Source organism: Chinchilla lanigera, unplaced genomic scaffold (genome assembly GCF_000276665.1).
Source record: "Chinchilla lanigera isolate Chin_1 unplaced genomic scaffold, ChiLan1.0 scaffold00068, whole genome shotgun sequence".
Lineage (NCBI taxonomy): Eukaryota > Metazoa > Chordata > Mammalia > Rodentia > Chinchillidae > Chinchilla > Chinchilla lanigera.
This window is the reverse complement of record NW_004955469.1, coordinates 9,009,398-9,020,839: the sequence shown is the minus strand read 5'-3', so window position 1 is coordinate 9,020,839 and position 11,442 is coordinate 9,009,398. Positions and strand designations below refer to the sequence as shown.

Sequence of the window (11,442 nt, the reverse complement as noted above, 5' to 3'; positions counted from 1 at the left end):
TTTTTTTATTTTTTATTTTTTTGGTTTTTCTCCGGTACCGGGAACCGAACTCACGACCTTGCGCTTGCAAGGCAGGCGCTTTGCCGCTGAGCTAAATCCCCAGCCCCATCTAGAATTATTTTAAAAGTGAGATTGTTTGGGCAAACAGCATGAGCCTTTTAGCATTGATAAAATTTGCCAAATCATTTCCCAGAAGCATACCAAATTCTATCATAGCATTCACCGAGTATATTATTACTTCAAAGAATCAATTAATATGATAGGCAAAAAAAAGGGGCATTCATTTTAGACTTGCAGCTTTTAGGGGGACATGGGATTGAACCCAGGTCTTCACTGAGCTACATCCAAGTCGTCTGCACTTCTTTACCAGTGCAGTGAATCTTTTAAGTCTATTTTCATTTGCATTTCTTCTATGAATTATGTATTTAATCTGTATTTTGTTTGTTTGAGACAGGGTCTCACTATGTAGTCAGGGTGGCCTTGAACTCAAGGTGGTCCTTCTGCCTCAGTCTCCTGAGTGATTACAGGGGTGTATCACCATGCCTTGCCTTCCCCAGGATTCTTCTTACAGTTCAAGTCTAGGGTAGCAAACTGCACAGCAAGTACACAGGGAGCACTACTTAGGGAAAAGCAAGGCCCTTGGTTCCCTCAAATACCTTCAGGAGACATACTGTGAAGTTTATATAGTAAAAGGATGAATCACTTTAAGCATTGTTACGGTTTCTGTCTAGATGTTCCCTGAAAGCCTCATGCACTTATGGGGCCAGCTTCTAGAGTGTGATTGATTTATGGCCCAATGCTGGGACTATGGGTGTGAGTGCTACACCCACCCTGGGGCTGGTAGCTTGCATACAATATAAGGGAGGGAAAGAGGCTTGCTCTCTCATTCCTCCCTTTTCGCTCTTGTTGCTTTTGCTGTTTTCTGCAGCTGCCATGAACTGTTGCCCTCTGCCATGTGCCACTCTGCCTTGGAGCCAGCTGATTATGGTCTGAAACCACTACAAACTGTGAGCTACATAAACCTTTCCTTCCTTAATTCTGGGCATCAAGTATTTTGTCCTAGCAACAAGAGAAAAATAAGAACGACAAACATCCACTTAAATCCCACTCTACTGAGCATGGTGGTGCGTGTTTGTGATCCCAACACTTGAGAGGCTGAGGCAGGAGGACTGTGATTTTGAGACTGGGCTGGGCTGCACAGTTCAGGCCCAGCCTAAATTACACAGCAAGACTGTTTTCTCTCCCTCCCTCCCTCTCTCTCTCTCTCTCACACACACACACACACACACAGAGCCTAGATTACATAGCAAGACTTTAACACACACACACACACACACACACACACACACGCACACACCCCCCAAAACCAAAACCAAATTCCCTTCAGGGTGATAAAACTTCAAAACGCTCGGAAGTCATTCAAGCATAGAAACAACTGACAAGTGGGGCATTTGGGAGTAGGGCAGGGCAGGCATCCACATGGGAAACGGTCCTCCCAAGGGTGATGGCATTCAGAGGATGCAGCAGCGGTGCACAGGTGTGAGCCCAGCAAGTTTCTGTCTGCAGTGTTAGGATGTCCTGCTTTTTAAAACTGAAGGTGTGAACTGGGCAAACAGAAAAGGAGCACAGAAATTTGCTTTGAGACCTAAGAAGAGGTGTTTAGAAATGGATCGTGTGTATTATTTTCAGGGCCACCTGTGTTGGTAATAATGGCAGAGAGAGACCCACATTCAAACTGCCCTTTAGCATGATGCATATTATCTGTTTAACTCCAGCTGTGAGCAGTTAGAACATCCAGATGTGGCTCTGAGGCGCCAGCTTCCTTCTGCTCGTCCAGCAACGCCCTCAGTGTAACAGTGTGGTCACCCCACCCGTCAGCACCTCTGGAATACACTCTGGGGTGCACACGGCTTTAATTTTCCAGCTCAGCTTGGACTCCCATTTGTTGACAGCTCTGCAGAAACAAAGTGTCTGGATGTCTGGCTTTGCTTTAATAGACAGCAGGTGCTATGCTGGATTACTTTGATGGGAAAGTCTGAAGAACCCCAATACCGGGGTCAGACAACGACTGAATAAAGCCAATTGAGGTGTCAGTGTCCCCACGAGCGGCTGTAAAGACCCTGATTAATCCAAATTGATAAAAGAAAAATGTTGCACCCAAAGATTACAGCTTAAGAAGTTAAAATACAGAATATACATAAATGTAATGCACATTTGAAACCAACCTAGTACTTGTGGCATTCTCAGGGTTGCCGGATTCAAAACTCAGCCCAGCAGCCTTGGACCCCTTGCACTTGTCACCTTGGGATGGAGTGTCATCTTACTTGTCCTAGGCTGTGTCAACTCAGGCTCACAAATAGTCTTCTTTTCCCAAATTCAGGCCAGTTACAAGGATTCACTAGAGAGGGCTGAACCTGTCTGTAGCCAACTGCTAAGGAAAAACAGCGGAAATGGAACCTATCCTGGGACGCTTGGACAGTCCAGGACTGTGCTTCAGCAGGGGCCGGGCAGGGCTTCTCCCAGGGAAGGATGGTCATTGGCCAACTGCCACTAGGTGAGCAAGGGTTCTCCTGGCACAGGCTGTGTATTTCCCAAGAGGTGGGGGAACAAAAGCATGAGATGCCAGTTTTCACCATCTCACTGTGGGCCAAGATGTTTGTACTTGGTTCCTTGTAATCTTGCTGCTGGAAATGGGGTGTCTCAGGGCACTCCAGGAAAGGGTAAATGGTAACAGACCACATCCGTGCTTACTGCTATGGGTTTATGAGGGAGCCATTCCACGGGCTGGAATGGCACCTCTGGCACTGCTCACATTTGAGATGTTCTAGGAAACAAACTTGGAGAACTGAAAACAACAGTACAGTTACTACTTCTGCCTCAAACCAAACTAAGGACAGGGTGATAAGACCTGGACTGGTATCTCCTATCTTACTTACTGCCTTATAAAAAGAACAAATTAATAAATTAAGGTCTGAGCAAAGGAAGGACACCACTGATCACTGGCTAAGAATTTCCTTAGGAGATCCTCAGCCCCTGCTTTTTCAATCATAAAATACTCAAACTGCTGGGCATGATGGCACATGGCTGTAATCTCATCACTTGGGAAGATGAGGCAGGTGGATTCCCACAAATTCAAGGCCAGCTTGGATTACATAGCAAGTCCAACGCCAGTCTGGAACAGATGGCAAGACCCTATGTTCCAGGCTGTCTTTTTTTGTTCAAAAAACAAAAGCTAGGAAGGGAAATCTTGGGACACAAATGTTCTAAGTGATAATTAGGGGAGCAAAAGCAGGGGGCTTAGTTTTGAATGATGAATGTGGACTTTCCTCGCCAGCTCAATTATAGCTAGTGCCTGTGATCCCCAGGAGGGCGAGGGCCCACTCTTTGCTGTCCTGCTCCGTAACTATGGGATCCTGTGTAAGGATGCAGAAAGGAAATCTAGAAATCAAATGTGTCCTTTATTCTACTCAGGCCCCCACCCTCCCGGCCGTATGCTGACTCGTGAGCCCAGCAGGCTGATGCGAGGTTCCGGGGGCTTGAGGCACAGTGACCGGGGCTGTGCTCTCCAGGTGGACGGTGGAGTGGGCAGTGGAGAAAGCTGAGCCTTGTGGCAGAGCCCTTGCACTCAGGGGAAAGAGATGAAGCAGGACTCTGATGGAAGGGGACAGCAAGGTCCTTGCAAGGCCTGTGCCAGATGTTTAGAGGTAACAGACATTTCCACCTGGCCCCACAGCCAGTGACACCACACCCAGGCAGAAGAAGGGTAGAGAGGAAGCTGCTGTTGGCCACTCTTGTGGATCCTTCTGGCAGTCTCTTCCTTTTTTCCATTGTGGTTAAATTTATGACCAAGAATTAGAAGAGGAGGCTGATAAATCTGCTGAGTCTCACTGTTTTGGAGATGAGCTTTTGGGGCTTTAGGAATGAGACGGAGGGAAGTGGAGAGCAGGAGGTGAGAGTGCTTAAGAGAGGCTGCCAGCCAAAGGCAGAGCCTGGTGTGTGCAACTGGGCCTGAGAAGTATCCAGTGGACTTGTGGGTGGGAGGCTGAGAGGCCTTTGGGCAACCACCATGGAGGTGGAACTCAGGCACCAGATAATATCACAGCTGCCACCCTCTGTCCGCCAGCAGTCTCAGATGGCCTGCCTACGACAGGAACCGGTGACCAGGGAGGCAGGGCCTATTGCTGGGATATCATGGTGAGTGCCCAGTCCAAGAAAGCCACTGTGATGTCCTGTAGGCAGAGCCAGGTCCAGCGGGCAGCCTCGCTGAGCTGTGTTTTCACGCAATCCCACGTCACCTCACCTCTGGGTGAAAAGCAAGACATTTTAAGGGCAGGGGTGTGTGCACAGGGCTGTGTGGCATGAAACTGAACAGTGAAGCTTGGCCCACTGTGAGGCCACAGAGGGGACCCACTGTGCCAGAGCCCCACAGGAAAGCCTTACCTGCACACCTCGTGGCAGTGCTCCTGGGCCTGGGCCAGGGCCTCCAGCAGCAGATGCCACACTGGCAGCAGCACGCTCCGGTGCAGAAGCAGGAGCAGCTCTCTCAGGTAATGCAGCAGCTGGTGCAGAGCATCAGGGAGCTGGATCTGCAGCCAGACCACAGGGGATGGCTGGGTCAGGGTGCCCAGGCCCTCAGGATCCCATCCACACAGGGCAGGACTCTGCCCCTGGGAAGACCAGACCTTCTCCAACTCTGCTTCTGGCTTACCCTCTGACAGAGGCCAGTGAGGCTGTCACTGAACCAGGCCAAGTGGGAGGCACAGTGGGTAGAAAGGAAGCTGAGAGTAGAACTGGTGTGGGCCCAGGCTAGTTGCAAGCTGGGTGACACCACAGTAAACAGGTAGGAGCTGCAGGCCGGCAATGTCTCTTCTAACCAGCTGTAGAGAAGTCAGAGGGGAGAACGGAGGACTGTGAGCCTCCTCCAGAGCCCTGCTATCAAAGACCTGGGGAAAAGGCGGCCACAGAGAAGGACAACCACAAGCACTGTAAATGCCTGCCAATGTCTGCACCACCCTGAGCACCAAGCCTTTTCCCACACCCCTCTCCTGCCCTGGGAGCAGCTCACCTGTAACCCTGCAGGCCATAGGAGTAGAGCTTGGCACACACTTGTTGGCCAGCGGGCAAGAGACCAGACGACTGAAGCACCCGACCAGTGAGGGAGGCTAGGTAAGGAGGCTCCGGTGAGCTGGGGTTGAGGGTGTGACTCAGGACACAGACATGCAGGTCCCCGGGAGGCACAGTGAGCAGAGGGCAGAAGTGTATATGCTTACGAATCACAGAGCCAGCTCAGTCTGTCCACAGCAGGCTCAGGAGAGGCATGCAGGCCTGGGGGATCGAGTGCCTCCTCCTGGCCAGGTAATCAGGAGGAACAGGGCACCAGTGGAGTCCTGGACTTAGGTGTCAGAAGCTTCAGCTATGCTCTTTCGCTAGCTGCAAAGCCTTCCTGAGCCTCAACTGCTGTGGGAGTCAGGCGGAGGCAACACCTTCTTGTCTGATATCATGAATATGCAAGCTTTTTTTTGGTACCAGGAATTGAACTCAGGACTCTGCACTTGCCAGACAGATGCTTGTGCCGCTGGGCTATATCCCTGGACCTATGCAAGCATTTCTATGCTATAAAGTTAACAGTCCAATCTGTGGGTCATATGCTATCTGTGGATAGAAAAGCCCACCTCAGCAATGTTTATTCTGTGGCACTGAGAACTCAGCAGGACGAACATGAGGTTACGGGTATGGGTTACACCTAGCTCCGTGCCCATTACTCTACTTCCTTCCCTGGTTGCCATCACTGCTTACCCTGGAAGGAGCCATGTGACCAGAAGTCATGGCACAGGAGACCCACAGTGAAGATGGGCAGCAACAGCAGCAGCCAGGTCCAGGGTGGCCAGGGGCCCTGGGCCCGCTGCAGCAAACCCTGGTTGGGAAGGAGAAAGTGCTGTGAACAATCAGGCCCAGTGACTTATAATCTCAGCACTTTAGGAAGCTGAGGCAGGAGAATTGCAAGTTTGAGACCAGTCTGGGCAAATAAGAATTTAGGGAGACTATCTGAAAATAAAAACCTTTTAAAAAGGGATAGGGATGCAGCTCAGTGCAAAGGATCTGGGTTCAATCTTCAGTGTGTATGTGGGGGGCAATGGGCCTGGACCTGCCACAGCCAGCCCTGGCAGGGAGGTGGGGCACAGGGTCAGGAAAGAGAGAGGCCTGAGCAGTTTGAGCCTGCATACCCATCTTGAGGCAGGAGGGGGCACAACTTGCAGGTGGGGCTGGAGTATGACCCTGGGCCAGGGCAAGAGCTTGAGACAGATGCAGGCCCACACATGGGTTGTAGACATTGGGTACCACACCTTGCAGGCTGTGTGACAGGTAGCAACTTGCTGGGTGTTCCCATTGCCCCTCTTCAGCAGCTCCTGGTTGGTAAGCTGGAAGGACTGAATGGTTTCTTGTAAAGACATCTGCACCTGTAGGATACCAAAAACTGGGCTGAGAACATGAGCCCCCGCCTGGGAGGGAATCCAAAGCCTCCACCCTGCTTCATGTTTCAGACCAAGTGTGAAGACACTGGCTGAGGGGCAGGAACCAAGAGCCTCGCCAAGGCCCAGCCTGCCTGTCCTCCAGCTCCTCACCTTCTTGGGGATCTTCTCCCAGGACCTGAGCAGGTGCTCCAGCAGCAGGCTGTGGGGAAGCACGGCCGTCCATCAGACAACCTGTCACTTGGCCTTCCCACCCTCCCGCCCTCATCTTCCAATAAGCCCGGCTCCCTCCACCTCTGTCCACAGAAGAGCAGCTCTCTAGAGACCATCTGGAGAATGTTCCCACTCTGAGAGGCTTGACCCAATAGAAGGAGCCACCCAGGTTCCCATTCTGCTTCCAGGACAGCAGGCTGGGACACCGGAACTAGGAGGCTGTTGTGTCTGTGTGCGGCAGAGGCAGGTGACTCTACCCCCACCTGCCTGGACTGTGGTAGGTGCTTGGGGTACAGCTTCCTCCAGACGCTGGTGCTGAGGGGGTTCACAGTCAGGCACTGGGTCAGGCTGCCCAAGAGCTGCACAGGGAAAGGGAGAGACTGCTGGGGGCTTGGTGCTGGTGGAGAGGGAAAGCACAGAGGCCACCAGGGCAACTGTCCACCCCAAGGGCACAGAAGGAGCATCGAGACCTAGAAAGCTGAGCAGCTGTCTCAGGGGAGGGGCTCTGGGTTAAGAATGTATGCTCAAGGATCACATGTGTGCGAGGGACAGGGCACCAGAGATCCCCAGGCCTGGATGTGCTTCCCTTTCAGGCACCGCTCTTGATGGCAGGGTGGTAGTGAGCAAGGCAGGGGGCTATGGGAGAGAGCTAAGGGTGGCCAGCAGACCCCTAGGCAAGGGAAAGAAGTCTGCCATGAGCGCCTCACCTCTTTCTTCATCTCAGATGAACAGCTAGGGGTGATTCTGGACAGGAAGGAAGGGAAGTAGAGGTGCAGTGTAGATTCTGGCTTCGCTCCAAACGCCAGCACCTTTAGTCGGGGGTAGAGCCGACGCAGCTGCTCCTGCAGGCTGGGGAGGAATAGAGAGGCCAGGCCCAGGCTGTACACAGAGCTGCACCTCCAAGCCTCCTCCTGCCTCCTGCCTCCGGGCCCATGCCCTGCCTCACAAGACAGTCCCTGAGGGCCTCTTGATGGCACTCTTTTTACTGAAAGTCCCTTAGAAAATCTGATGAAAGCCAGGGACCTTCTCCCTAAGAAAATGCACATATGCCAATCATACTCAAGAGTTCATATAACGTCAGGGTTCCATCCATCCCTTGATATGCATCTTGAACTTCCAGATCCCGGTGGCATGGGCAGAGGGAATGGGAATGCAGTGCCTGGGTCAGTCCCTGACCTGCCACTGAGGACCCTTGCCAGCAGGTGTGCCCCAGGACAGTCCTACCTGGGTGTCAGGGAGTTGTTGGGCATATAGGCAAAGTCCAGGAGTGGGAAGAAGTCCTTGGGGCCAATTATGCCAAAGCCCTTGGTGAGGTTGGGATGGATCCTATGGGGAAAGGAAGAAATAGGCTTGCTGGAGATCACCACCCAGGCCAGCTGTTTTAGCTATAACTGCAGCCAAGCCCATAAATAGGAAAGAGGGTATAAACACTACCCAGCCCCCAGCCCTTGTTGGCTCCCCGCCTTTCCTTTTTCACCATCACACTGAGGTGGGAGGAGCTGGTCCCGACTTTCCTTGCATCCCTTTTTGCAGAAACAGCCTTGTGTGGATACCCTGGGCCTTCCCCTCGCTGCCTCCCCCATTACTCACTGGAGCAGCCGGTCCAGGTATGCAATGGCAAAGGAAGACAGAGACTTGATGCCCAGCACAGGCAGCATGATCCTCAGCCACACTGCAGAGACAAAGGTCAGGAAGGAAGCCTCGGGCTTGTCCACAGGGGATGTCAAAGGGGAGTGTCCTGGCTCCAGGATCGTTCCCTTATTCCCACTTCCTTAGTACCTTCCAGTCCCTCAGTGAGGCTGGCGAAACCTGCTTGCCCCACGACCCACATGATGGTCAGGCACTTTGCTGGTCGGCTCTGGTGGGACCTCAACAGCTCCAGGAACTAAGGAGACAGGTGGGAAGGGTAGGGTGGGGTAGAGAACTTCAGGAACACCTCAGAGCCAAGAGGGAAGAGAGATATCATCTGGGAGAGGACGGGTGGGGCGAGTGACAGTGGGTCTCGATGGTAGCATGGGGCTATGATTCAGAGCACAGGCATCAATGCACTCCACCATTTTACTGGCTGACCAGCCCTAGGAAAGCTACGAAGCCCCACTGTGGCCCAATCTTTCCACCAACAAGATGGGAACAGCAGTCTGTGCTCATGTATATCCAAAGCAGATGCACATTAAGAGCTAACAGTGCAAAGCAGAATTCCTGGTATAGTCTTCTACCTCCCCACGACTGAGTCCAACAATGTAGATTCTTCCCAGCCTCCCTAGTCTTAGTCATGGTGTCCTTACCATCATTCCTGGCTTACCTTGTCCAGATTTTCGGTGACAATCTTGGGTTTATCCTGAAGGATGGCCTGCACACAGATGCGGTAACCGTGTAGTGACTCCCCTAGAGAAATTCATGCTCTCAGACCTACTCGTACTACTTGGCATCCCAAACCTGATGTCTCCTTTTTTGGCAGCTGTGAGCCAAGAACCCCAGCTAATGAGTCCTCACCTTTTTCTCCTTTTCTAAAGAGTATCGAGATTAGCACATTTCTCTGCTGGAAGCAGGAAAACGGGACTAGGCCTCCAAGATCGTACTCTGCATGGGCTCCTCTTACCTGGTGTCTTATCGAGCTCTTGCAGCATGGTGAATAGACAGTGGTCAAAAAATAGCTCCAGAGACCCTGGTGCCTTCTTCAGGAGCCCTCGGATGATCCCACGCAGCTCCCGGCTCACCAGACTGTAGGGATAATCTGGGACCATTGGCCTCCACGTGAGTCTAACACCAGGTGCCCCTGCCAATCTGAATGGAGGCAGAGGTCCCTGAACTGAGGCTGGCATCCTCCCTCTTCTAAGGAAGCCCCAGGCCATGCATAACCATGTGTAAACCAGGACAGTGGGAGGAAATGGGCTGTTAGAAACACACAGCCCTTTAAAATTTCTTTAATCTCCTTTGAGCTGAGGGAGGTGGGAAGACTAACCGTGAGGATGCTGGCTGAGCGTGGGTTCACTCCGAGGAGCCTGGAGCTTGTAGTTGAGATAGCTGGCCAGGTCCTTCAACCACACGGAGGGATTCCCAGTGAATACACTCTGGCTCTTGTCCAGTTCCTTCTGCAGAGCTGCCACATCCAGCTGCCAGAGACATACCTCCATGGTGAGTAGTGAGCAACCAGAAGGGAAATGGGGTAGATGTGGGAAAATGGCTAAATGAGTGGTGGCAGAAGAAGCAGGGGTTTCTGTTTTTAAATGAAACTATATAGAAAGCAGAAATTTTACTGCACCCAGACCTTGAAAAAGTAAAGAACAGGACAGCTGAGAAGGCTGTTCTCTTGGGCTTTGTAGGACCATCACAAGTTCAAGAGAAAAAACAGAGGACAAGATGGGTGATGGAAGGCCCTGCTTCTGAGGGACAGTGAACCATCAAACCAGCTTTTCTGTCCCCTTTCTCCTGTCCTTGATCATCAACACTTTCTTCTCACCAATCTGTTTCCCTACACATTTTCCATTCCTACTCTGCTCTAAGTGCAAACATTCTGCCCCACTGGGGTTCCACCTTTCCCTGATCTTTTCAACTAATGATGTCCCAAATCCCACAGTTCCCTTAGCTGTCCTTCCCTGCAGCCCATCTTCTTTGCACTTGAAGCCCCTGATCTTCCCATGCCTCAAGTTAGGCACACTCACCACTTTCAGGGCCTCCTCCAGGCTGCGGAAGCACTTCTGCTTCTGGCTGTGGCTGGGGACGGCTGCCACCTTCTTTGGTTGCTTCTTATTTGCTGGTTTCTTAGGCTCCACAGCAGGAGGTGGAACCTGTTCCTTATTCTGTCGCTTCATGATTTTCTCAAAGCCCCGCTCATACAGGGTGCTTGTGGTCTGGATTGGAGCTAGGGTAAAGGCAGGCAGAGAATGAGGGGCTATCCTTAAATTCCCAAGGTCTCACAAAAATAGCGCTCCCTTCTCCCACCCTGTCACTTTATTCATCCGCAAGGCTGGCTTTGAACTCCTAGTGATCCTCCTGGCTCAGCTTCCCCAGGGCTTGCATTATAGGCATGTGTCAAAGCCCCTTTTTGTAGGTTACTTGGGAGCAGGGTGTAGGGAGCCCTCATGGTGGCTGCTTTCAGGCATCACAGCGTCAGTCTGTGACTCTTGTACAGGGACAGGGTAGTTCGTTATTACACAAATCAAAGTCCGTGGGAACTCGAAGAGGTGTAGACAAAGAGGGCTGGCTTCTTTGGTGCATGGCTATCATGGGAGGTCGGGTTTGCTCCATATTGGGTCTACCCTAATTCCTACTGGCTCTGAAGTGACAACTCTATAAGCAACAGGTGGCAAACTTGCACCACACCCCGGGATACTGAGAGCACAGCTGCCACCAAGACGAACTGGTGGACCCGAGTGTGGCGGGCCATTTTTCCACTGCTGGGCCTTCTGCCCGTCCCTCCCCGAAGTGCTGGTTACTTAAGGACTGGGCACTGTGCGAGATCCAGGACGCCTCAGCTCGGCGCTCAGGCACCTGCCCGAGTCCGGCTAGGGCCGGACAGGTGGGACGGCTGCGCGCAGCGGCCTGAGCAGCTGGAGACCAGAATTCCAGTCCCTTCCGACTCGCGAACGCGGGCCAGGTGTCGTTTTCGCCAGACCTCAGTGTGCCCATCGGTGCGGTGAGGGAGGCCATCTAGCACGCTCGCCGCTGCCCAGGCAGGGCCGGGTCGGCGTCGGACAGTACTCACGGCTCAGGTCGTACTTCCACACTCCGTTCGCCTCCCCGAGCGCCCGGCGGTCCC

The 11,442-nt window shown here is 52.4% G+C and overlaps 1 protein-coding gene across 1 annotated transcript; it reads right to left on the bottom strand.

Moving 5' to 3' along the window:
* Positions 1-3,437: 3,437 nt before the first annotated feature.
* On the bottom strand, positions 3,438-11,442 carry Tmem214 (transmembrane protein 214; the record flags this gene model as incomplete). The annotated part of the gene is given in 17 exon segments (XM_005400571.2): positions 3,438-4,302; positions 4,441-4,586; positions 4,709-4,877; positions 5,066-5,162; positions 5,797-5,914; positions 6,345-6,458; positions 6,624-6,672; positions 6,951-7,042; positions 7,391-7,532; positions 7,908-8,009; positions 8,274-8,355; positions 8,463-8,568; positions 8,986-9,068; positions 9,283-9,417; positions 9,646-9,796; positions 10,346-10,545; positions 11,389-11,442. Coding segments are annotated over 17 exon segments (1,967 nt in total), but the record flags the coding sequence as incomplete, so codon positions are not given.